General features: G+C 40.4%; 1 protein-coding gene across 2 annotated transcripts in view; it reads right to left on the bottom strand.

Moving 5' to 3' along the window:
• Positions 1-8,151: 8,151 nt before the first annotated feature.
• The window catches only part of RASGEF1A (RasGEF domain family member 1A), a 40,220-nt gene continuing 20,592 nt past the window's right edge, over positions 8,152-27,779 (bottom strand). Inside the window, exons 4-13 of one of the 2 annotated variants that reach the window (XM_044665800.1) lie at positions 25,026-25,163; positions 19,337-19,558; positions 18,378-18,452; positions 16,589-16,681; positions 14,808-14,910; positions 14,429-14,508; positions 13,180-13,371; positions 12,069-12,192; positions 11,175-11,247; positions 8,152-10,215 (exon numbers count right to left, since the gene is read on the bottom strand). In XM_044665800.1, the coding sequence (XP_044521735.1) occupies positions 10,191-10,215; positions 11,175-11,247; positions 12,069-12,192; positions 13,180-13,371; positions 14,429-14,508; positions 14,808-14,910; positions 16,589-16,681; positions 18,378-18,452; positions 19,337-19,558; positions 25,026-25,163 (1,125 nt within the window). In that variant the 3' untranslated portion in view covers positions 8,152-10,190. The remainder of the gene's footprint in view (positions 10,216-11,174; positions 11,248-12,068; positions 12,193-13,179; positions 13,372-14,428; positions 14,509-14,807; positions 14,911-16,588; positions 16,682-18,377; positions 18,453-19,336; positions 19,559-25,025; positions 25,164-27,779) is intronic. The other variant, XM_044665801.1, reaches the window with a different exon arrangement.

Raw genomic sequence — 27,779 nt, 5'->3', positions numbered from 1 at the left:
GCAAGAGGACTAGGCAGTTGGGGTTAAGTGACTTGTTCAGGGTCACACAGTTAGAAAGTGTTTGAAGCCAAATTTGAACCCAAGTCCGCCCATCTCCAGGCCTGGCTTTCTACACATTGAGCCATCTCCTCCCCCACCCCCCCACTTCCCTGTCCTGGCCATCAGTATCTTTTTTAACCAGTATCAAACCAGTACCAAATTGTTTTGATAATCATTGCTTTGTAGTACAGTTTCAGATATGGCACTGCCCTCAGGCATTTCTTTTCATTATTTCTCTTGAGATACTTGCCCCCCAAAATGAATTTTATTTCTAGTTCTATAAAGTAATCCTTTGTTAAAGTATTAGTATGGCATTTAATAAGTAAATTAATTTAGGTAGAATTGTTATTTTTATTTTTGCTTGTCCTATACATAGCAATTTATGGTTTACCTATATTTAGATCCATCTTTAATTCTATAAATTGTTTGTAGTTTCATTTATAGGGCAGCTAGGTGACCCAGTGGAGAGAGTACTGGGCTCGGAATCAGGAAGATCCACCCCGCCTCCCTGAGTTCAAATCTGGCTTTTAGACACTTACTAGCTGAGTAAATTGCTTAACCCTGTTTGCCTCAGTTCCTCATCTATAAAATGAACTGGAGAAGGAAATGGCAAACCACTCCAGTAGCTTTGCCAAGAAAACCCACAATGGGATCACAAAGAACAGGACACAACTGAAAATGACCTGAACAGCGTTGCATTTGTATAGTTTTTTTTTTTGCGTAATCTTGAAAGGTAGACTTCCAAGTGTTGTTTACATTTGGTAGTAATTTTAATTGGAAATTATATATCTCTTCCTGTTGGGTTTTATCCATATTATATAAAAATAGTAATGACTTTTATGGACATATTTCATATCCTGCAAGATTGTAGAAGTTATTAAGTATCCCAATTAATTTTTAGTAGACTCTTCAGGCTTCTTTAGGCTTCATATCATCTGCAAAATGTGATAAATTTTTTTTTTACTTAGGGTTATTTCCTCAATTTTTTTTCTTATCATATTACTATTGCCATCATTTTTAGTACTATGTCAACAGAAGTAGCGACAGTAAACATTTACTACTGAATTTATTGGAAAGGATTTTAGATTATCTCTTTTACATAATAACTCTTGGTTTTAGATATATACTATTTATCATTTTAAGGAAAGGTCCCTTTATGACTATGTTTTCTAGGTTTTTTTTTAACTGAAATGGATGTTGTATTTTTTTTATCAAGCTTTTTCTGAATCTGTTGATAGAATGATATGATTTTTGTCTATTTTGTTAATATACTTACATTTCTAATATTAAATCAGCCCTGTGCCACTGGTATAAATTGAGACCTGTAATATAAGGGAATTGTCAGGTAGATGAATTACTCAACAATCCTTATAAGCCTTTGTAAGATGTGGACAGATTTGCAAGAAGCCATGTTGGGGCAGGACTTACCAGTTGAGAGCTCAGAATGCTAAGATGTTCCTGGGTTGGCATACAGGACATGAGACCTGTTGACCGTTGAAATTGCCCTATAAAAGGAGATGAACCCAAGCCTCTGGGACTCAGTCAGAGTTAGGGGGGAGGTCTGGGTAGACGGATCCTTCTCCTCTCAACTAGGTTTCATAGACCAGGGATTAGCTGTCACTTCATAGGGACAGTAACCTCAGTTTATGCTCATATTGCCAATCAACACCATCTTCCAACTTATTACAATAAGTCAACATACTCACAGAAGATCAACTGAGCATCATGTTATCATCAAGCTGTATTTTGATCAAGACAACAAATAGCTGCTTCACCCTGAGCAGGCCTGCTGGCCCCTGCCCAGACAGTCCAATATTCAACAGAATCTTAATACTTTCAAATTAGATCCTGAACTAGATTAGAAGCTCCCCAACCCTTTTCCCTTTCCCTTGGTTTCCCTAATTACCTTATGCCCTGTTTATTTACCTTTATAGTAAATCTGTCCAATGAATAACAACAACTACTGACCTTTCCTGTGCTGGCCAAAGCCAAGGTGGAGAAGGGGCAGTCACGGAAGAGTCCAGCCAAAAGCTGGACCTCCGGGGTATTCAGATTGAGCCCTTGAATCTGAAGCTGTCTTTCATAACAAGTCTCAGAGCTCACAGGGATTCAGGATATTCAGGATAACAATGCCAACATCAAGCTAGCAGCAGCTGTAAAGCCCTTAAGGAAGCAGTTTCCTTAGTGAGCTGAAGGGATTGGTCCAGGGGGAGAGTGCTGTGCTCTCTGCAGACTTCCTGTCAGCACCAGAGGGGGCGAGCGCTCCACTGCCTTCCAGGGCTCTGCAGTCTTGCTCATTCCCTTGGCCTCTCTGCTGTCCTTTACAGCTTTTACTAGGATCATTGCAGTATCAGGATCGTGATGGTCATCGGAGTCTGTAGAGATCTTTTATCGTTTGCAAGGTCTATGTTTATCTCACTGGATCCTCACATCAACCCTGTACTATAGATGCTATTTTGTTTTTCCTTTGCAGGTAGGGAAACCAAGACCCTGAAAGATTAAGTGACTTGCCCACAGTCACCTGTGAGCTTCCGAGGAAGAATCTGAACCTCCTAATTGTATCACTTGATTAGATATTATGCTGCCTCTGTGTGAAAAACATAACGGTCTGGTACACTTTCATTACTTTTGTAATAAGTACAAATTGTATAGGTGCTTTTTTGGGGTTGCAAGGTATCATTGTTCTTAATACCTTAATTAAGTTTTAAGAAAATAGAGACTAAGGGCTACTGATTATGAAGCAGACATACTTTTTGGTCACTGTTTTTTACCCATTTACCAAATAGGGAATGCTCTTCTCCATTTCTAGATACTATTATTATTAATAATATTAAGATTCACCTCAGAATCGAATTTATTTTTTTAAACCCTTACCTTCCATCTTAGATGGCTCCAAGGCAGAAGAGCTGTAAGGGCTAGGCAATGGGGGTTCAAGTGACTTGCCCAGGGTTACACGGCTAGGAAGTGTCTGAGGCCAGATTCGAACCTAGGACTTCCCATCTCTAGGCCTGGCTTTCAATCCAATGAGCCACCCAGCTGCCCCCCTCAGAATCTAATTTAAACCACTCGCTTTGAGAAAAACTAGATCTTGTTCAAGAACTATCTAGTCACCACCCTACCCACCCCACCAAACTTTTTAGTGTGTTGTGAATTTGATTTAAAAAAACAAAAACACTCTGGTAATACAACTTTTATCCCTACTGAATTTCACCTCGTTAGATTTGGGCAATATTTTACTATGTTGAGATCTTGACAATCTGGTTGTAAGAATGACCTTATGCCCAACTGCTGCTTACTCTGCTTTGAGTCAGGAAGACCTGAGTTCAAATCTGGCTTCAGATGCTACTAAGCTGTGTGACCTTCAGCAAGTTACTTAACTGCATTTGCCTTATTACCCTTGCCCTTCTCTCCTGGAGTTGTTACTAAGACCACCAAGACAGAAAGTAAGGGTTAAAAATGTATATTAACAAGAGAAGGGAACTTATCCACAGCATTCAAAATTTCTCCATTTGCAGTGACAGATGGTTCCACGTGTGGATGATGTGGTGCTGGTTTGTGGATAACCTCAGTGTTCCCATTGTTAATTCTCAGGCCAAAACTAGCCTAAGTGACAGAGAATCAATCCATACCTGTCTGCATCTCAGTCTCAGAGGCTGCATTGAGTGCACGGTCATCTGTGAATATTAAATACATATTGATTTATTTGAAGAATCTTGTTTTGCAAAATTTCTTTACCTCCTCCTCAATGGACATTGGTACGCAAGCTGCATAAACTTTATGGGGCTTTTTTCTCCCAGATATCATGAACACTATAATAAGGGATGATTAAATGTCCCAGGAAACACTTCTTTTTGTCTCTGGATACATAATGAAATCAAATCTGCTGACTCCCTTCATTTGCCTTTGGAGGAGAGCCCAAGCATTCTTCTGTTGAGCTATAAAACTTCCTTTTGTTTTCTGAAGCCTTTAGTAGTGATGATATCAAGATAGATGTGATTCACTTCTCCAGTACTATGCTCTTTCACTGGTCATTGATTTCAAGTACCAGTCATTAGTGCTTATAGATTGTCTAAAAATACTGACTCTTTGAGCCCTTTGCCTCATTTCTTGCCATTTTGCCACCATTACTGCAGAAGTGGGAGGGAGCCACTAAGAACTGAATACCATTTTATAATTTTGACCAGAATAATTCATCACTAAATGTTTTAGCTAATTGATGATGAGCCTAGCAGTACTTAGCTAGATTGGTTATTTGGGCATTAAAGATGGTCCATAACAACAAAAATGTAAAGCAGTACTAAAATGGCAGTATTTGAAAGAGCTTGCACTCCACGTGATGGCCATGATAGAGTGTTGGAAAAGGACTTTGTGAAGGCTTGAGATTTTAGGTTTTTTTAATCATTTGTCAAATCCATTTTATTTTTACTGTTTCAGTTAATTAATCTTTAAATCCTAATTGAACCTAATGAGGCTAGTTCTGTATTTGGGAAGACAGAAGAAACACATTCTTGCATAGTTTATGATTTAATTAGGGAGGTAAGATTAATACATGACTGGGGCTTTTCTTTGAATGATGAATAATATTGATAAAGATTTTAAAAAGTGATGTGGAGGAGCCTGTGCATAGAAACAGTATCGGCAAGTGTAGAGACCAAAATGAACACTACACGTATGGGGGTGAGGTGAAAGAAACTTCATGATAGGCAGTTAGCCCAGTTTGTAAGCCATTAGTTCTTAAAACTGAGCTAAGGAAGCAGCTGAGGAGCTCAGTGATTGCAACTAGCCCTAGAGATGGGAGGGTCTGTATTTAATTCTAGCCTCAGACACTAGTTGTGTGCCCTCAGGAAAGTCACTAAACCCCCATTGCTGAGCCCTTACTGCTCTTTTTGCTTTGGAACCAATATACAATATTGATTCTAAGACAGAAGGTAAGGGTGTTAAAAAAAAAAAACTGAGCTAAGACTTTTGGGACTCTGCAAAAATATGAGCTATTAAAAACAATAAGTGTTAGCTTCAAACTCACATGGACTAGATCATTTCTGTGCACTATGTCATGTCAGTGGATACAACACCATCTTTGGTTACAGATACTTGCCTTTGGTTTCCAGTGGGACATTGAATATTGTGGGATCAGGCACATATCTAGGACCCTCCTAGAATATCTCATAGAGCAGGGATGGTGAACCTTTTATAGACTGCATGCCATACCATGCTGCCCCAGAGACCCTAAAACACATGCCCTGTGTGCCAACACCCCTGCTTTACCCCAGACAGGAAGAAGCACTCCCATTGGGCTATTAGGCAGAGGGGTGAGTGAAGTGAAAAAATGTCCTCAGCATGGTGAAGAGGGGAAGTGAGCAGCTCTCCCCAAGTCCCTCTGCCTTTCTAGTAACAAACTCTGGTGGGTGATGGCTCACATGCCCACAGAAAGAGTTACGAGTGCCCTTTTGGCACACATGCCATAGGTTTGCCACCACAGTCCTAGAGCACATTCCTCCCATTAGTAAATCAGTATATGGATAGCATATCAGTGCAGCTCAATGATGAGCACTTGTAGAGTGTATTTGCAATGTTGAATGTGTTCACAATCTTTTTGGTCATGAATTCATAAAGACTTATAAACCATCTGTTAGTTCCAGACCAGACTTCAAAGTGCAAGACTGTGAAATTTAAGGATGAATTCACTGATTTCCCAAATAACATCTTGACCAAAGGGAAATCACTCTGACATCTGTAATGTTTCCAGCTCAGACATCATAAGCTGTATCTTTTTCACCACCATGTCTTAAACTAGCAGTCCTATGAATGCTATGAGTGTGCTGTCCATACAGCTGAAGGTTGGTTGATTTGTTTGGTTTTGAGGCCAAATGAATGTGGTCAATAGCCTTTTACCACTAGAATAAGTTCTCTGATGTGCTATGATACGTGTATGATATCTGGAGCTTGGTGCAATGGAGAGATTGGGTCTCAAGGTTTGGCTTTGCTATTATTTGGGCAAATCCCATCGCCTCTCTGTGCCTTACTTTTGTCACTTTTTGGAAAATGAGAGGACTGGATTAATTCTAGATGATCTCTATGCTTCCTTCCAGCCCTGGCATTCTATGATCGTGTCATATTTGACTCCCAGGGAATTTGTAGTTTTATGAGTTGCCTGGAGTTTAGTGGAGGTGGGAGTGGGATGACACTTTTGCTGCTCTTATTGTCCATGTATAATAGTGGTTAGTTAATTCTTCAAAGACAAAAATGAGAGCTTGCTTGGAAGATGAAATGTAATGATATTTGTTGTGAATTTATGGATACTCCACCTCCATTTGTTCTTATCAGCACTGTCTGTGTTATTGATTCATTTGAGAACAAAGGAATCCTTTCACGACTCTGATTTATAGATTTTGAACATTCCATTTCCCTTAACCAGTCAAAGGTGGATGCTAATAAATCCCTATTTTGTAAAGACTGGTGTACACAGACCCCACAGCTGCTTTGTCTTACTCAGGGACAAAACCGATGCAAGATGGCTATGTCCAATTGCTTGCATTGGAGCAATGGGGAGCTTGCCGGCATACCATATCTTGCTACAATTTAGGTAGTCTGGGGATTAGGACAAGAAAGAAAATGAGAGGATGGAGAATGTACTTTTTGAGAAGCTAGCCCAGGGCCAGCTAGATAACTCAGTGGATAGAGCACCAGGCCTAGAGTTGGGAGGACCTGGGTTCAAATCTGGCCTCAGACACTTCCCAGATGTATGACCCTGGGCAAATCATTTATTTAGTTTATTTAGTTTTTTTTTAAGTAGGTTTGAAAAGACTAGCATTTGTATTGTTACTAAGCTTATGGGGAATAAGTGGTTTCTGATGATTGCTAATGTTGTGAGGAAGGTTATTACTTAGTTATTAGCTTAGTATTAGTATTAGACCTAGCAGGAAGGGCTGGAGAATTCCACATGGAATGGGGAAGCAGGAAGTGGCTTGCACTCTCTGAGGACTCCGTGGTGGTTGGGATAGGCAGTAACTGATTCCCTGGGAGACCTCAGTGCTAGTGCAGTTGCACCCTGACTCCCTGGGATCCTGGAGTGGGGTGAAGGTTGGAAGCAGAGGACATCTATCCTGCACAACAGCACTGAGTAGGGAGCGATTTGTGATTTGGTAGACAGCTTGCAGACTTTCTCTCCCTACTGCGCTGCTTTGGACCATCAGTTCTGGAGGAGTTGGTTCCTGGCATCCTGAAAACATCTCTGGACTCTACTGTGAGGATTCCCACTCCAGTACCGTTATTCTCTGGGCCCTGCCTGGCTTAGGTCTTACATTAGTGTAGATAAGTCCCTCCCTTGACCCTGTAAGTGTAGAATCCCTTATTCCCATCCTTTATTATTGTTTTCCCCAATTAAACTGTAAGTGTAGAATCCCTTATTCCCATCCTTTATTATTGTTTTCCCCAATTAAACTGTTATAAACCTTGCCTTTGCTTGCTGGCCTCCATAGGCCTAGTCTTGATACTGCAGAGTGGCAGTCACCTCCTTGGCACTAAAACCTGGTCTCCCGACCTTATTTTGGTCCTGTCATCTGTCATTCCTGTCTCCCTCGCCCACTGAGAACCCACAGATAATAAAAGTTAACATCCCTGGTAATCCTCCATTACACTATCCATTGCTAATGGTCCAAAATCTTACGTTTGTCTGAAGTAACTTGTCACTCACAAACTTGGGTTCAGGAAAAACCAAACCCCAAATGAGAAGCTGTAGGAATGTTTTTATCTAGCTATTTGACCTTGGATAAGTCAATCACTTCTCAGAGTTTTGGTTTTCACCATCTGCCAAATGGAGATTAAAAATGTGTTCCTGCCCATCTCGCATGGCTGTTGTGACGGAGAACTGATAAGATGAAGGTGGAAATCCTCTGAAAAGTTATAAAGACTTTATGCTCCTGGATTAAAGGTTAAGACCCATAGTGGACCAGAGAATACATCAGGCATACGTGTTTTATTTCTTCTTTTGAGATTACAGCAAGAGATTCTTGTTGCCTTCTTTAAAGGGTATTTAATAAACAATTCCCCAGAAAACTGACTTATTCATTGAGAGAATTCTCTAATATATAAGAATAGGCCAGAGTCAGCAAGGTTGAAACAACTTGTTTTTTATTGATGCAAGCACACCCAGTCACACACAGAATATCCTGCTTTTATGGTACAGCTTTATACTCTGTAATTCATCTTAGAATAGCAAAACACCTTATGTAAGTAAGGAATGAATGGATCGAACTGGGAAAAGAAAGTAACAAATGGAGACACCAAGTCAACTTCAAGTATACACTGGAACTGGTCGACCAGGGAAGTGCACATTTATGTGAAAGCGATTTAATACTTGTACAGAAAGTGGTCTAAAATTGCATTTCAAATATATATATATATTTTTTTTCTTAAATTTTAAGCATCCCTTTCTTTATTTCAAATACATAAACAAAGCTGATATACAATTCCTTTTATAGTGTTTGACAATATGTACGATCTAGAATGTCTCTGAAAAGTGCAAAACACTGTAATAATACAGTATAAATATTCTTACTCTACCACAGGGCTGAGAATTCTGTTCTTTAGCACAGGAATATAGCAGCAGATCACAAAAACAGTCACTTTCCTTCTCCACTCTCCAGGCTAGTCTTGCTAAGCCAGCCCTCCCTACTACCCCCTCCCGTCTGAGCATCGGATTTCAAGGCATCTATTCCGTATTTGTTCCTCTTTCGGTGCTATGGGAATGGGAAACAAAATACATCTACCTAGGTTTTCCAGTTTTATTCTCTGGGAAAAAAATGAATGCCTAGAAATAAAACCTACAAGGAAAGAAGATGTGCTTGAAGCACGGGTTTATAGGAGATCATCTGTCTATAGAATAGGGTGAAGTTGATACTTCCTCATGACTGAGAAGAGCCAAGACATACTCGTTTGAAGGGGATATAGGGAAAATAATTAACTGCTCTAATTGGGATATGGACAATATTATCTAAAGATGGGCAGTTTTTCATATGAATGGCTACATTTGTCAGTGGTTTTGCTAATATTCAGTTTTTCAGTGTCCCAATTAAATATATCTGAGAATGGCTGGAAGCAAGGTGTAATCGTCTGGTATCACTTGCCTAATTTTGACCTTGCACTGGGGCTCAAATGATGGTTTAAAATGCTAGAATATTCTGATACTGTATATTTTTCTTTCTTGCTATGACCTTAAAACCAGCATTTCTTTTGCATCTACCTCCCTTGCCTTATTTTAGATTCACTCTTTTTTTTTTTTCTTTCCTCGGAAAGGTTCCTGGGAACAATTTGCCAGACATACCATTAGGGAAAATTCAGTATCTAAATGTGTGGTTTGTAGATTACATACAAGCTTGTTTCCCCCCTCCCAATAAATCCCTGATAAAGGAAAATGAAAATGTAAACTATTGACAGCCCAAACTCAAATAATCATTTCCAGAAGCATTCAGACACAAAACCCCTCATAGCTTTAGCAGTTATCCCATTCTTCAAACAAGATAAGAAAAAATGGAATGCTGCTCTCTTGATATTATAGGTAGGTATGCTCTAGTCCATGTGCCATAATATCTCCCCATTTATTTACAAAGATGTAGCTGCTTTCTGGGTCTCCATCCCTCCTGGTTTGAATTTGCTTACTTCCAGCTTGAAAGGAATAGGTACACTAGACAATTTCAGTACCTTATAAGGCACTAGTCCCCGACTTTAAAAGAGACACTGCTATAGACACTGTCTGATAGGGCACTGAACCTGTGCAGTGTTCAAGTTGTATTTGGTTGGGTTTTTAAACTTTTTTTTTTAAGATGGAAGTAATCAAACATGGAAAATAAAAATCTACATTTTATTAGTTTAAGACGTTACCATGGATACCATCTCCCATGATAATCCCCCCTGTCCCCACACAGGGCCCTGCCCCGATATTAAAATAAACAAAAACCTTCATTTTTTAAGTGCCTTAAAGGTTGATGCATGAAATATTTACCCTTTTTTTTTTTTTCACAAAAGGTATATACAAAACAGACCTCAACCAGTGAGGTCTTGTTCATCTCAACCCCTGTCATTCAGGATAAAAACTTGGTTCATTCATGTGCTTTTTTTTTTTTCTCCACTTCTATATGCTTCACCCTGAAATTTCAGGCTCTGTTAAGAAGAGTTGTCCTAAATTTGAGGAAAAAGAAACAAATATCAGGCAGGTGATAAGAGCATCCATTTCCTTTTTAGTTGCAAATTAAATGTGAGATTAAACAAAGAGGCCCGAATAGTACTGTGCCTTCCTATAAGTTTGGTTGGAGTAACCAGAAATAAGGACATGGCCAAGAAAAGTGGCAAATCAATGACAGATTAGATATTGAGGGGAAGGTTGCATTACCTGAGATATATCTCCAATAATATAATCATGGAAGCCAATACTGACCTACTACTATACATCATTCCTTGCTGTCACAGTCAGAATCCCCAGATGGATAGACCGACCATAGGGCTAAGCCAAGAGAATCTGAATAGCACAAATGACCCAAGAGGTCCTCTGGTCCAACTCATATTTGAATAAGAATCCCCTCTACATCCGACCTAATGCAAATGTTCATCTGGCCTTCACTTGGAGACTTCCAGTGATGTGGAATAGCTCAAAATTATTAGGAAGTTTTGCATACGAATGACCGTACCCAATAATGGTTGTAAACTATTCCATTTTTGCTATTACTTCTATGTGAAGCCTAACTTTTACCCCTTAATTTTAAACTATCACCCATTGCTCCTACCTTTGACATCTGGAAGCACACATTTATCCCCTCTTCCAAGTGATAGCCCTTCAGATGCACAATGACACCTTTCATGACTCCTTACCATAATCTTTTCCCAAGGCTAAGTAAACAAGGCTAAACATCCTCAGTTCTTTTAACCAAATCCCAGATGGCTTGAACTTGAGACAGTTACTCATCTTGTCTGTCCTCGGTTGGACACTAAAGCTTATCAGCATCCTTTCTAAAACATAACTCCCAGCACAGAACACAATACTCCAGATGAGCACAATCTTATAATGCAGCTTAAACTAGTAGTAATGTTCTTGGTTGTTATCTCATACTTTTGAGTGGTTTTCTTCAGTAAATTCTGCATACCTGAGTGTCTTCCAGCTGTCTTTTTCCATATGATTTTCTGGACCTTCACTTTCAAAGGATGCTACAAACAGAGCTGGAAAAGACACACTCATTAGAGCTGGGCGCTCAAATATTTTTCACCAAGTTCATAATTCTTCTTTCTCCAGCATTAATTCAAAAGAAGGCAATGAAGGTCTCCCCCAGTTTCCCCTGTGGCAGTGCGGAGAGAGTAAGGGTTGTGCAGAGAATTCAGGACCAAAAGTTTAAATTTAATTGCTTTGCAACTAGACTGGGGGTGGTGGAAAGGAGTTATTTCAACACATAGGTCAATAATCTGTGAAGAGTACTTGTACAAAAAATATTTATAGCTGCTCTTTTTGTGGCAGCAAAGAATTGGAAATTAAGGGGGTGTCCCTCAGTTGGGGAATGGCTGAACAAGTTGGGGTATATGATAGTCACGAAATACATTTGTGCTATAAGGAATGATGAACAGGATGATTTCAGAATGAGCTGGAAAGCCCTACATGAATTGATGCAGAGTGAAATAAGCAGAACCAAGAGAACAGTGTTCACAGTGACACCAATATTGTGGTTTGGGTTTCATAAGATTTCTCACTTACAAAAATGAACAATATGGAATTATGTTATACATGATAATACATGTATAACCCAGATTGAATGGCCTGCCAACACTGGGAGGTGGAAGAGAAGGAAGGGAAGGAGATATGTTTGAATATATAACTTGGGAAAAATTGTGTGGAAATTTGTTGTAACATGTAACTGGTAATAAATAAGTTAATTAACTAAAAAAAATCATTTGTGAAGAGCCATTGCACCCCAAGCTATCTCCATGACACCTCCATATAACTGCCCTTCCTCTAAGGATGGGAACTGATATAGATGAAAGATTTTTACCTTCTTCACTATAAATTGGTGCTGTGAGTAAGTAACTCTGGATCTTCTTATCTTTCTCAAATGGACATTCCACCTGTTTCCATGTCAGAAAGTCATGAATTTGTCTGGAAATCTCCCAAAATTTCTACAAAGGAGAAGAGTCAGTCAGTCAATACCAAAAAAAAAAATTTGAATGGTAAAGTATTAGAGCAGTATTTTTAGCTGTGATCTATGGGGAAATTATTTAACATATGAGTCTTTATCAAATCAAATAGGGATGATAACCTCTGTATATCACACAGAGATTTTCTTGTTAGGATCAGGTGAAATAATGAGTAAGAAAGTATAGAATTCTGTTCATTTGATTGCCTTTTTCCTTTTTGTGGCTATTTGTCTATCTTTCCAAACTATTTTGTTCCCGAGATAGATCTGCTTGGTAGGTGTAGGGAGCTCAGACTGGCTCTTATGAGACATTGCTGTCTACTTGGACTGAGGTGGTTAAGTCACAAAACTGAGCATCAAAAGACAAAACAATCTACTAATGGTGGATAGCTTCCTTTTCTTTGTAGGGGAGATTTTAGCCTGGAAATACACATTTTCTGATTTCATGGTCTTAGGGGGAATCTGGGGCTCTAATTCCTATCCTATCCTATCCTGTAGTCTCAAAGAAACAGAATATTTGAACTTAAGTTTCATCCTGGATTGTGTTTTTGAAAAAATCACACCCACTCTGAATTTCTTTATTAAAGTTGTGTGTGTGTGTGTGTGTGTGTGTGTGTGTGTGTAGCAGGTATTAGCCTAGATGATCTCTAAGACACCTTTCATTCAGTAATTTTAATGTTATCTCCCTTCTCTGAATGCTAAGATTAGACTCGGGGTTAGTGCCTCTCATTTGAGGACTCAACTGTCTCCTAATGGCTTCCTGTGCTCACTTATATGATATGTCCAGCACTTAGATAAGTGAGTATAGTCTTGTTAGGGGTATTGTAAAAGTGATTCATGAAGTGAGTGAGGAGTTGGCCTAAGTCACCTCTAAGGTGTCTTCTATTTCATCATTCTTCTCCCCTACTACATACAGTATGGATGTTTTTTCCTTTTTTTTTTTTTTTAATTGACAGCTCCCAGGGCTCACCTTGAAGTTTATCTGGCCATTTGGCAGGCGGTTAGTGTGTATTTTGTGCAGAAAGTAGATGTCTTTGATGAAGAGATTGAAAACTGGGATGACAATCTTCTCCCTGCTGCTGTTGGCAGTCTGAGATCTCTGGGCGGCCCCTTGCAGGGCAGTGCGATAGTTACAGAAGTTGCTGGATGGGTCCATGTGGTGCTGTAAGTGGGAAGGATAGGACATTAGCCAAAAGCCATACTCTTAAGGTCGTCAAGTCCTGTACCTTAAGGTTTTCCTATGGCCTAACACATTATACTTCTTGCAGTTATAGAAAGATACTCTCTAGTCCCTCTTCTGGGGGAAAAAAAAAATGGACCCTAGCCTGATTTCAGATCCTGCCACTAGAGGGTAGCCTTTTATTGTGAATCAGAGGTTCTGACTCCCTAATAAAAGAGATGAAAAGAAAAGCTACCCTAAGAGAGGAAATGGGGAAAAGGAGAACAAATGGATACCCAGAGGATGGGATGCTGGGGCGGAGACAAGATGGTGGCTTGGTAGCAGCAAAAGCTGAAATCTCTCCTAGAATCTTCCCAAACCAACCATAAGGGATGGGAATTTCCAGGTATAAAGCTGATGTATTTGCTTGGGAGACATTATAGAAAGATAGCTGGGCAAATGACAAAGGAGATTTTAAAAAAACCCAACAACTTCAGAAATAGAGACACCATGTAGACTTCATCATCTAACTTGTTTAGTTTCTATTCCTGGCTTCTAGGAACAACTTAATACTCTCATGAGCTCTCCTGTTACCCCATCATCAACCCTTGCTCTCAAATTCTTCCTTTCCAGTAGATTGTCCATACTGATGCCATCTTAAAATGTCATCCTCCAACATCATTTGCACATTAAGAATGATAAAAATGAAGTAATAATGGTGGAATTTCCAGTGTTATCCATTTAGGAGAGGGGGCCCTCGGAATGGGGAAAGGTAAAGAAATGAGGGGGGTTTCAGCTGCTTGTGTTGTCTTCTTCCTTATGTCCTAAAAAAAACACAGAAGCAGCCTATGGATGCTTCTTCTAGGCTAGATTACCAAAGCTTCAAAGTCTGCATGTATGGAGAGATCCTGCAAATACTTGGGGAGGGATATCTTAAATGCTTGCTTTTAGGATGCCCGGTTTAAGCTTCATCGTATTCTAGGACACTATGTTTATATTTCTTTGACAAAGTTACTGTTATCTCTGTCTTAGGCACTATGCCAAGAAATCCAGGGCATACCTCCAGTACATCAAATTTGGCAGTCTTGACTTTGGACCATGTTTTCTTTAATCGTGCCACTGGACTCAGGTTCATGCCAGCTGTAAGAGGAAGAAAAGCACCATGGCGTCAGCCCAAAGGATAGTTTTCCAATGAAAATGATACTATAATCTGTGAAAAGAGTGCTGTTTCAATTTGGAGGACTGAGATGGAAGAGGGATAATGCCGATAAAGGAAGAACTCCAACAAGAACTGGGAGAAATGGAAAAGCTTCCAGCTATGATCAGTAAATGACTTCCCACAAAGGAGAAAGATGGACTTGTCTCAGCACTGAAAGGATGAGAGGTTTTAAGTGTTGCCACAAGATGGCGGCACAGGGCAGGGAGGGCTTGGTACTCACAGATAATGGCCATCATGGAATTAAAATTTCCAATGTTGAAACATTCCCTTGCCACATCGATGAAGAATTCCACCATTCTTGTCCTTTGCTTCTTCTTCACCACCTGAAGGAAAGATATAGCTTCCAGTTAAGTCCTTCAGGTCAATAGAAAGGCTACAACCTCTGCTCTGTGACACTTCAGAGAATATTGTAATTAATCTGTTTTCTCTCCCTGAGATGGCTCTATGGACTGCTTAGAGGCCATCTGATGATATGAAAATTCACTTGTCTTTTTCATATATCTTTACAACAACATATTTATTGCGTTGGTCCAAATATAGGTCATGCTTTCACTCAAAATGTGCTTTACAGAAAACCCAAGTGTGGACTAGAACTATGGTTTTTTTGAGCATATAACTATTTTTCCTATTCAAAGATCTCTTTTTAAGAGTCTGTTGTTGACCAACCCAGTTTTAAAAATGTAACTCTAGCTAGACACTGATATAACATCTGTGTATGTACCTACAATCCCAGAGGTGAATAAGAGTAATATATTTGTTGAGATTTCCCCCAAAAGTCATTTCCCCAAAGTCGGTAAGAAGGGATAATTTTAACACAATAGCTCAGCCCTCAAAAATACTGGTCTAAATGGTATTCTCGAAGGAGCAATCTCAAGGACAAAGAGGAAGCAGGGAAGGTCAGCTTGAATTTATTTTTCCAGGGGTGGGGTGTTCCCCAGGCAGCCCGCCTCATCCAGCTGTAAAGTGATCCATCCGGCAGCAGGAAAGTATCAGCAACTTTCTCCCCTACGCCAAGGGGTTGACTCCTAGGAGGGGTTCTTGGCATCCTGGAACTGGAAGCCGCTGCTTCATAGCCACATGTGCCCACCTTCATCTTTTGGCAGCAAACCAGCTTAGGGGCTGGGCAGGATAAACACATTAGCCCCAGCATGTTGATTCAGGTTCACTTTACCCAGGCTGTTTCTAGTGATGTGACTCCTGACCGATACATGCTCATTAAGCACCCACTGAGTGACCACAACTGGACTAAGGCCACGGGGAGAGATGAGAAGTCTAGAAACACAATCCCTTCCTTTAGCAAACTTTTAGCCAAGCAGGAGAGACAAAGTTCACACAGCTCACAAAACAGTGCAAGGCTGTATGCTATCAATTGCCCCAAATGGGAATGAATTGGGGCTCTAGATGCTTAAAAAAAGGGGGGAAAGAGACTGAAATCAATAATAACCAGCATTCATATAGTTCTTACTATGTGTCAGGCACCATTTTAAATGCTTTTCAGGGTTTGTCTCCTTTGATTTTCAGCAAGCATAGGAAATATAAAAGGAAACGTAAAAAACAACTATAGGAAATGGGTGTTATTATTTTACCCCATTTTACAGTTGAGGAAACTGAGGCAAACAAAGATTAAATGGCTGCCCAGGGTCACGCCCAATAAGTATCTGAGACCAAATATGAACTCAGCTCTACCTGAACCCAGGCTCAGTGCTCTATCCACTGTGTCACCTGGCCTTGCTGTGGTAGTCAGAAAGGACAGAAAGGATGGACTACTTTGTTGGGGAAGACTTTTGGGAGAAGGCAGAAACTGAAGGTTTGAGTTGGGTCTTCCATTATGTAGTGCTGTGACAGGGAGAATATTTCTATCCTTGTGTATATGGAAGGTGTATTTATTTAATCAGAGGGTGGGAGAGGGGCTAAGGAATCTGCTTATAGGACAGGGTGGTATAGATGATCATATATGGAAATCGGCTCTTGTTCAAAACAAGATCTGACACAGTCACTTACCCTGCAGATCTCTGTGGCCACCAGCATGCTCAGGCAGTTGAACCAATTATCATAGGCCTCTAGGGTATAGGTCTTGGTGACATCCCCACGGCACTGGGAGATAAGAGATCAGTAATCAGTCCTCACCTTTGAGAAGAAGGGAATTCAAAACTCGTCCTCTTTCTCATAAGAGAGATAGAATTCTCTTGGCTTTACCCAAGAAGAGAGAGGCAAGTTTCCTTTGAGGGGAAAGGTCCTTTGGGGAAAAAAATAGATTCGGGTGGAGTTGGGAAGGGGAGCTCTTTCTCTGTCAGCTTCCTATGATCTCATCTGTCTTCTTTGGAAACAAGCATTATAGGATTTATTGTTCTTGTAGAGTAGCCCCTACCTTGCCTGGTTAACCACTGCTTTTCCCCAGGCAACTCTACTGTAGTTCTCCAATTCTGACATCAAACCCGATTCCACTACCCTACTGATTTCTTTTTTTTTTTTTTTTAACCCTTCGTGTCTGTCTTAAAACCAAAATTAAATATTAGTTCCAAGGCAGAAGAGTGATAAGGGCAATGGAGTTTAAGTGATTTGCCCAGGATCACACAGCTAGGAAGTGTCTGAGGCTAGATTTGAAGCCAGGACCTGCCATCTCCAGGCCTGGATCTCTATCCAGTGAGTCACCCAGCTGCCCCCCATCCTAGTGATTCTTTCAGGTCTGGCAAACAAAGAGGCTGGAGCTCTGTGAGGAGTACAATGAGCCTAGAGTGTTTTTTAAGTAGAGGAAAAGGCTTTCCCATTCAGGTAAGGAATTAACCCTCTCCTTGCCCATTTCTGTTCCATCAGCGATGGTCCATTTCTCTTCCTTGGTCTTGGCTTGATTTGTTTTATGGGGTGTAATAATATCACCCCAAAGAGGATAGAATCCCTAACACCAAACATTGTCAGAACCCAAATTAAAAGCCTATTAGTGGGGGCAGCTGGGTAGCTCAGTGGAGTGAGAGTCAGGCCTAGAGACAGGAGGTCCTAGGTTCAAACCCGGCCTCAGCCACTTCCCAGCTGTGTGACCCTGGGCGAGTCACTTGACCCCCATTGCCCACCCTTACCACTCTTCCACCTATGAGACAATACACCGAAGTACGAGGGTCTAAAAAAAAAAAAGCCTATTAGTGTTGGGGACAGGTAGGTGGCTCAATGGATTGAGAGCCAGGTCTAGAAACAGGAGGTCCTGGATTCAAATTTGACCTCATACAACTGCCTAGCTGTGTGACCCTGGCAAGTCTCTTAATCCCCATTGCCTAGCCCTTACCACTCCTCTGCTTTATAACCAATATACTGTAATGATTCTAAGATGGAAGATAAAATTTTTTTTTAAAGAAACCTATTAGCGAACAGGGAAAAAATATATGTGGTTTTTGATGTTTGGTTTTCAGGTTTAAGTAATGGCTTCTGTGTGTCCTCCTGATCTTCTGCATGTCATTTAAAGCACAAAAGAATGAGAATTAGGGGAAGAGCTCTTTCATCTAGGGAGGGGATCCAGTCTTCTGTATACTCTTGTTTCTAAAATCCAAACCTGATAATGGAAGCAAGCATCCCTGCTATGCCAAAAATAATGAGTCATTTTGAGGAGGCTCAGGGTAAGGAATGGATATCTAGAACTCTGAGTTTAAACAGTCTCTACACAGTGCAAGAATAGAGCCTTCTCTTGGGGTTTTGAAGGACAAATTCTGTGTAACATTGCTAAGGGTCTGCTTAGATCTATAAGAAACAGGAAGATGGCCTCCCAATTTTCCCCCTGGTTAAGAAAAGAAAAAAGACCCACCTTGTGATTATCTAGAGAGTCCATGTGGCTGACTATTTGCATCAGATCCTCAGGATAAATGTTGCTGACCCTTTCCTGGAATGGAATTGGGGAGGAAAAAGATTAGAAAAGGTGGCTGCTTTAAAAAAGTGCTAATAAATCTAAATCTGTATATTAAATGACCCTAGTACCTCATTTTATGTGACCAATACACTCCAAGACCCTTTGCATAAGCTGAAAATTGTGCAAAATAGCAAACCCCATAATTTAATAGGTATTTCTTATATGAACATACCTAGGCACTTTTTGACTTTTCTTAGGCTTATCAGAGCAACCAGCATCCCTACTCTTGTATTTTGGGGCCATTTTTTTAAACTCTTACCTTCCATCTTAGACTCAATACTATGTATTGGTTCCAAGGCAGAAGAGCAGTAAGGGCTAGGCAAAAGGGGTTAAGTGACTTGCCCAGGGTCACACAACTAGGAAGTGTCTGAGGCCTAGGACCTCCCATCTCTAGACCTGGTTCTCTATCCATTGAGCCACCCAGCTGTCCACAGAAATACCTTCTATATACTTTTTTTTTGTTGGAATCCTTTAGCATTGCAAGGAGTTGTCTGGGGGGCAGGCAATGTAGGGCATCATCTTCATTTTATTTTCTCTATAAACTGCCTCTTTTCCTGACCCAACCCTGTTGACTTTAACAATCCTTTCAGACATTCATAGTTTTGTCTTGTATATGTTATAGACATTATATAGATATTATATGTTATAGAGTTATATAGACATAGACATATATGGATGATAGAGATCAGCAAGATAGATGGAGACAGTATGAATGAATCGAATGCTAGAAGTTCAATCTCAAAGCCTTTGCTTCCAAGCTTTGGGGGTGGGGTTTAGAGGGTATGCTGAGAACTACATCCTTGAGGTCTTGTAGGCTGAAAAGAGGGTTACAAGAGGAGAGAAGATGAGACACTGACCAGCTCTATGTGGGTGAGCTGCTGGGCCAGAATGAGCGGGTCACAACACACACTCAGGATATCCTTCTGGGCTGCTTGGGGCTTTGACTTCAGAATGGTCCCTTTGTCTGTAACAGGCTGGCGGAACTTCTCCCTTATCTCTTGGAACTGGTTCCTGGTGGTAAGGGACAGGATGAGGTTCTGGGTCATCTGGGTGATGGTTGTCTTCACGGTCCCATTCTCCTAAGAAGAAAGGGAGAACAGCTCCATTAAGCTAGGAGAACTCCTTGGTCTACCCAGTTGCTCCTTTAGTAGATTTGGAGGACCCTAGATGAAAATGTCACTTCCTATCCAAGAAATAGTAATGATCAAACCCTTCATCATTATGTGTTTATTGGCAAAGAAGAGGGGATTTTCCCAGGTACCTTGGGCATCTCTCTCTCTCTCTCTCTTTTTTTTTTTTTTGCCTTTTTCCTTCCTCCCTAATATTGTCCCCTTCTCCAGGGCTCTCATCACCTCAGATTTGGATTTCCATAACAGCCTTCAAATTGGCTGCTCTTCTTTCAGACTTTCCCTTACTAATTCATTCTGCATTAAGACCACCTAAGACTCTCCTGACTGGAACCTCTAGTGCTTCTCCTTTATTTACGACATGGAATCTAAACCCTTTAACCTAGAGTCAGTCTACTTTACCAACCATCTCTCCCATTATTTTCCAACATAAAATTTTTAGCCTTCTTGTTATCTCCTAAACCATTTCATACACCTAAGACTCTAAGCCTTTATTTAGGCTTTCTTCTCCCCCACCTCTTTTCCCTACATATCCAAAGTCTACCCAATCTACTTCTTTAACAAAGCTTTTCCTGATCATCCTTTTGTTATTGTTATTATTCCCTGATATTGTTCATCATCCCTTCCAGAGCCATTCAATTGAGCACTTTAATTACATATATATTGTTCTCTTTGTATTATTTGTCCTCAGTGAGACTTAGGTTCCTTGAAGAAAGGTGTCATCATCCACGTGCCTATCTCTTTTAGGTCTCACAGTGTTAAGGGTAAAAATTATCAACCAAATAAAGATATCCTCTTATTATTATACCTTCCCCTGCCAACACTACTACGTCTCATTGTTCAGTCGTTTTGGTCACGTGCGACTCTTTAGGACTCCGTTTGGGATATTCTTGGCAAAGATACTGGAATGGTTTGCCATGTCTTTCTTTAGCTCATTTTGCAGATGAAGAACTGAAGCAACTTGCTTCAGAACTAAGTGACTTGCCCAAGGTCGCATAGCTAGTAAGTGTCTAGGGCCAGATTTGAACTCAGGAAGATGAGCCTTCCTGATTTTAGGTCTAGCATTATATCTACTGTGCTACCTAGCTGCCCCTACTATTACTAATAGCTAGCTTGATAGAGTGCTTTAACGATTACAGCATTTTTTCATGTATCATCCAATCATCGCAACAGCCCTAGAGGTATTGTTATCCCCATTTTACAAATGAGAAAATGGAGCCTCTGAAAAGGTAAATGACTTGCCCATCGGCATATAGCTCATAAAAGCCAGAGGTTGACTTCCAGCACCCATGTGCTGCCAACTACCCTCCATGCTAGGGGGAGAGGGGAGAAGCTGGACCTTGGGGAATAGGAAATGGAAGGACCTCCATCAGGGAAATTCCCTTCCTGCTTTGGAGACACTTGACAGCAGCTGGTACTCTGCCTGGAGCGAGTCCCAGGGCTTCTGTCTTATCTGTGTGCATGTGTTTTGGACAAATTCCTGAAGCTGACCCTCTCTAGGGACTGAGACTGGCAGGAGTCAGAATCATGCTCAGTGGAGCTCGGCATCTAGTCACCACCTGTCCTGGCAGAAGGCCAGTCCCAACGTCTTTCCTGGCAGAAGAGGAAGCCCATTAATAGTGAGAGAAGGGAATGGTGGTAAGCAAAAAACAATATCAACACAGTCTTCTGGAAACAGAGAACCCTCCTATGGCTTTTAGATTAACTTTTTAAAATGAAACGTGATACTCTATCTATGCCTAGAGTCTGAGAAGGAAGGAGTCACTGAGCTATAATCAGAATTGAGTTCAGTCTCTCTTGTGTGAACAGCCATCATTCAAGCCCATGTCCTTCTTCCAACTGTTTAGCATTTGTTTACTCTCGATTCCAGTATCCCTGAACCAAAGAGAGGTTGATTATTTTGACAACTTCTGGGGGGGAACTCAGAGTCTACCTAATGGCAGTGACCGAACTCTCATTTCTCTATCTCCAGTTAAAACAAGTTTTCACATTACCTAGCAGTGGATTCCTTAGGCAAATCAAAGAAAGATAATGGAGTCAGAACTATTTCATTGGGAGTCAGTAATCAAATTATAGAAGAGAAGTGGGTAATCCTAAACTGCTGGGGAAGTTGCTAATCTTTTTTTAAGTGAGTTATAAACTTAAAAAATTAAGTTATATTTTTTAAGTGAATACATTAGCACCTGGGAAATCCAGAATTGTGGTCTGAGATGCAGGATGAGAAAAGTGGGCATGGGATGGGACGAAGGGTTTCTGATGACACTCTCTCTGCTTTCTGTTCCTTTGAGGCCATCCTCAAAAGTGAGGAGAAACTTTGGAAACAGACTAATAAACATTTCCACGGAATTGGACTCACGATGAATTCATTTCAGGGATTAGGAGGTCAAACCCAGGAGTGCCTTATGGATTAGCAAGTGACCAAATGCTTGCTGCTGAAGAGAGAAGCTGTGTAATAATAATGGGCCGAATCCTGGACTTGGAGTCTTGGGCAAGCTGGAGATAATAATACCTGCAGGACCTACCCAGCAAGGTTGTTGTAAAGGTCAACTGAGAAAGGTATGCAAAATGCTTTAGTGTTTACAAAGTGCTAAACAAATGTCATCTCTTTACCAACATGGTCTTCTTGCTCCCCATTTCTTGAATCACTCCTGCACTGGGATGTGAGTCCTTTTTTATAGCTTTTTCTTAACTTGGCTTTGTTTCCTGCCTCCCCGGAAGCTTTCCTTCATGGTGATTAAGGAAATTTGTTGATTGGAGGGGTTGGGCTTGCTCTAAGCTGATTTTTTAAAAAGTAGTGTTGAGGATTGGGCTTGGAGTATGTGTGAGAAATGGGTCTCAGTCCCTGCTTCACAGCTGATCTCCTAAATCATGCCCTGGTGTGTATGAGAGCTTAGCTAAGGTGAGCTGACAAGAGCATCTGCCTGAATAACTCACCTGTGTCTTCCCTACCTGGGTGCTCGACTGCCTAATTTGCTCTATTATTTTGTTCAGTCATTGTCTGAGTCTTTATGACCCCATTTGGGATTTTTCTTGGCAAAGATACTAGAGTGGTTTGCCATTTCCTTCTGTGGCTTATTTTACAGATGAGGAAACTGAGGCAAACAGGGTTCAGTGACTTGCCCAGGGTCACACAGCTACTAAGTGCCCGAGGCCAAATTTGAATTCAAGAAAAAATGAGTCTTCCTAACTCCAGCTCCAGCACTCTATCCACTGCAATGCCTGACTGCCCATACTGTGCCCTAAATCTCTGCTTTTTTAGGTCCACCAGTTCTACAATCCCAGAGCTTATTTTCTGGGAGTTCTAATTGACTTTCTAACTCTTGGCTACTTCCAGAAGCCATCCTTCCTGAGGCCAAAGAATGATAAGAGCAGCAGCTGTAAAAATTCCTCCTCACATTTGTTTAGCACTTAAAACTTTCTCACAACAGCTCTGTGAGATATGGAGTGCAATGATCTGATCGTTATTCCCATTTTAGAGATGAGGAAACAAGAGGCTCTGAGAGGTGAACCAGCTAGTATGACAGCTTAGATTTGAGCACTTTTTCTGCTATTATACTGTGCTGCTGAGAGATTCTCATTAAGAAATAATAATGCATGTATTACACATGCCAATTTGAGTAGCTGAGGACTGGACACTAATAAACAAGTAGTTAACCTGGAGAGGATACAATTAGTTCTGATAATAGGACAGTGAGGGGGTGCAATGAACATGGAATTGGGAAGACTCATCTTCATGAGTTCAAATCCAGCCTCAGACACTTACTAGCTGTATAACCTTGGGCAAGTCACTTGACCCTGCCTCAGTTTCCTCATCTGTAAAAAAGAATTGGAGAAGAAAATGGCAAACCATGCCAGTATCTTTGCCAAGGAAAATCCTAAAATGGGGTCACAAATGAATTCAGAAAGAGCCTTGGAAATTATTATAAAATTAGAAATTTATCATATAAAATTTTATATCTAAATTTAATATTAATTATATTGATAATGTATAGTAATATACAATATAATAATATTATTTGAATGTATAATTATTATAAATTTGGAAATTATGATTCAGAAAGAGTCTTGGCAATAAGAACCCTATCTCTGTGGTTTTCTCCAAAGCACATGTCCCATTGACCTGTTAGGGGAGTGTCACTTAATGTGTCTTCTTGAAGTTTCAGAGTCCTCTATATGTAGCCTCTCACACCATCCCTGTTAAGGTTTCTTTTGAAGCCATCCATGCTGCTCTGTTCCAATGGCTTCCTAGAAGCTCTTATCAGCATCCCTTCAATCTGATCGCTGACCTCAATTGGCTTGGGGTTCCCTTCCGCTTTGACTGCCAGATTTTAATGACTGGCATAAAAATAATGCAGTGGAAAAGGCCTGACCTTTGAGAGTCAAAAGCCTTGGGTTCTAGTCCTGATTCTGCTTCCAACTCACTATCCTAAGTAGGGGACAGACAGCACTTAACATGTCTGAAACAATTTACTCCTTTGTAAAATGGGGATAGTTCTGCTCTAGCGATTTTGATGATCAAATGGAGTAGTAAGTTTTGGAGTGCTGTGAAAAACAACTTTTTATTAATAGAAATGATTATTACTGTCCACCTGTACTTAATAACAATAGCTAGAATTTGGATAGTTTTATATGGTCTGCAAAACTCTACACATTTTATCTCATTTCATCTTATAAGAACCCTGTGAAGGTGGTGCTATTATTATTATTACAATTTTACAGATAAAGAAACTGAAGTCGAGTGGTCAAATGACTTATCCAGGTTCATGTAGCTAATAAATGTCTAAGGCAGGGTTCAGACTTGAGTTTTTCTGATCAGAAGCCCAATGTTATTCATCTTGACCATTGAGACCACCTAGCTAGACACTCTGGCTCCTTGACAAGTGTTCATTCTTTTCCTATCCATGCTAAAGCCTTACAAAGCATATTATATACAGTATTAAAAATGCTTTTGTAGCAGAAAAACCAATGAATTGGGAGTCAAGAAACCACCTCTCTGACTTAGAGCAAGTCATTTTAACTCATTGGGTCTCTGTGTCTCCATCTATAAAATGAAGATGCAATTCGAGATACTCTCTAAGGTCCTCTCCAGTTCTCAATCGGGTCATCCTATGACCTCTTACTCCTTTACAAGATATGGACTTTGGATTGTTTTCTGAAAGGTGGAGGATGAGTTGAACTGAACTTCCCCTAATCTCTTGCTGAACTCAATCATTGACTCAGTTTTGGAAAATTACCCAGAGGATGTCTGTGGCCATGGAAACAAAGGCTCTTCTCTGTGTGACCCTATTGAAAGGCACAGCCTGAGGACCCTATATACACTCCACCTCCCTCCCCACAGCCTAGCAAAATCTTTAGGGAAGTTGCTTTGTTTTCCAAATGGCCTGGAAGGCAAGGAAAAACTAGAGAGAGATTCCCTTACCTCATCGCACTGCGTGATTCTATGAGTGATCTCCTTTAGTTCCTTCATGACCTTCTCATCCTGGAAATCATAGGGAAATGCCTCAGTCCATTCCTTTAGGAGCTGGATAATCTTGGCAGTGAAAGATTTTAGCTTTGCCTGTGAGAGAGAGAGAGAGAGGGAGAGAGGGAGAGAGAGAGAGAGAGAGAGAGAGAGAGAGAGAGAGAGAAGACAGTGAGTTATGATGATCCAGTGACCTGAGAACTGGCAGGCCAGTGGTAGGGAGGGGCTTGCTTGGAAGTCCTGACTGGGTTGGTCTCAAGAGGTGCCAGGAGCAATGACAAGTGCTGGGGGAAAAAAATAAAAATCCACAGGAACTGGTTGCTTAAATCAACAGTATCTTAGTAGTGTGTTAAGCCACATGTACACACAGCAGAAGTGTTTGAGCTTTATTGTTTCTAGGCAAGAAATGCCATGGAAGATAGACTCCGAAGGAATGTGTGCAAAGTTTGATTTTGTATGCGCTCCAGACTTTTTGCTTTGTGTGTAAGAAAAAACCCCAGCCCAGGAGGACATCTCTGTACATACTCCTCCTACACATCCAAACAAAATGTCTTTGAAGCAAACTACCAGTTCTATCCAGTACAAGTGCCTCAGTGCCAGGAATGAAAGCTGGGGGAAAGCTAACATTTAACCCAATGATTCCAATCAGGCTAGAATAATAGAAGCCCATCTTTTAGATGCTAGGATATGCTGGTAAATGTTTAAGAACTAGCTCTCAGAAAGAAAAGATACATGATATATTTTATGTTTAATTTGCATTATTAACATTTTCTCTATCACTTCTTAAAGCTCAGACAGTCAAATAAATTAAGCCCTGATTTGTAGTGCTTGCTAATTTCTAAAGTATAACATGCTCATGCTGAAAATTTAACAACGGGCTCTCACAAGCTGGTCCAAACTATCTTGGCTTAGATTTTAGGGACTTAGGCTACTGTTCTTTATTTTTGCAAAGGGAAAAGAATGTAAACTTTAGTTTAGGTGTTTTTTAAAAAAACACATTTATCTTCTATCTTAGAATTGATACTAAGTATCAGTTCCAAGGCAGAAGAGTGGCTACAGATAGGCAATTAGGATTAAGTGACTTTCCCAGGGTCACATAGCTAGGAAGTGTCTGAAGCTAGATTTGAACCCAGAATCTCCCATCTCTATTCCTAGCACTTTATCCACTGAGCACCTAGCTACTTCCTTGCTTAAGTAGGGGTTCTTAACCTTTTTTTATATCATAAATCCTTTTGGTAGAAACTGGGGACCCTTTCTCAGAATAATGTTTTTAGATTCATAGACTACATTATACAAGATCACAATGAAAAGCAAATATATTAAAATACCATTATTAAAACCTTTGAAAAACAAGTTGATGGACCCTAAAGTAAGTGAACAAGCAGGTTTATTAAGTGGCAGGGAGAAAAAGAAAGGTAAAAACAATCCCTGCTCTCAAGGAAGTTGGTTCTAGGAGGAACTGGTTGCTTTGACCAAATGTGGACATATGACCACACTAGATCTCAACTTAGTCACTAGTAAATGAAGGGATTGGACTAGAGGACCTTTAAGTTGCTTTATAGCCCTAAATCTCTTATCTTCTGATCTCTATTCCTAAGGAAAGGGAAAGAGCTTAAAGGAGGAAAAAGAGGAAATTTAGCTTCATGAATCTAGCACCCAAATCTGCTCTGTTTTATACCTTTTTGAGGAAGAGAAACCAGGTCCCCCAAATCTAGGTCAGCTTTGTTAGTCACAGAGAACAAGGAACTAAAATGGCTAGAAGTCTGTGATAGTGATTTCCTCTTCCTTGCTGATGGGAGAATAAGGAAAGAATGATTCATTTTTTATTTCCCTTATCTTCCATCTTGGAATCAATACTGTGTATCAGCCACAAGGCGGAAGAGTGGTAAGAGCTAGGCAATGCAGATTAAGTGACTTGCCCAGGGTTACACAGCTACAAAGTTTTTGATGTCAGATTTGAACCTGAGACCTCCCATCTCCAGGCCTGGCTCTTAATCCCCAGAACTGCCCAACTGCCTCCAGAATGATTCCATTTTAGGTGTCTAGATATGAGCGTATATTAAATCTTCCTAATCTTTTCATCACAAGCTTGCTGTGGCAGCCAAGGATTTTAGTCCCTTGTTTTAGGTTTCTCTTTGAAGGAGGAGACCCATTGGTCTGCTGTGAGGTTTGGATGGTGGGTACTTTTTAGCTGGCTAGAAAGGGAGTTAAATGTAGACCTGCTAGGAAATCAAGTGATATATTTGCTTATATCTAGAATAGATTAGAAAAGTTCTTTCTGACCTTTGAGTACATTGGGCAGAAAAAGCTAGTGTTAGTTAGGGACCACAAATATTCCTGAGGTCTGAGGGCATGGTGTGGGCATCTCTTGTGGGTGGTGAGTCAAAGATGAGCTCTAGAAAAATTGGCTTCCCACTTCCTAGATGTGTGACCCTGGGCAAGTCATTTAACCCTCATTGCCTAGCCCTTACCACTCTTCTGCCTTGGAACAAATACACAGTATTGATTCTAAGATGGAAGGTAAGGGTTTTAAAAGAAAAGTAAAGAAAAGAAAAAAGAAAAGAAAAGAAAATTTGGCTTTCAGACTGGAAGTTTAAATGTATGCTTCTATTACAGAGAATGTGGTGACTAGAGAGATGCCAGAGTAACTATTTTTCAGCCAAATTTCCCCTGAGATTAGGGACTTCCCACCAGGAAATCTTAGCATTGCCC

The sequence above is a fragment of the Gracilinanus agilis genome, chromosome 2 (genome assembly GCF_016433145.1).
Source record: "Gracilinanus agilis isolate LMUSP501 chromosome 2, AgileGrace, whole genome shotgun sequence".
Taxonomy (NCBI): domain Eukaryota; kingdom Metazoa; phylum Chordata; class Mammalia; order Didelphimorphia; family Didelphidae; genus Gracilinanus; species Gracilinanus agilis.
Note: the sequence above shows the minus strand (reverse complement) of the source record. Positions and strands in the feature narration are given on the sequence as shown.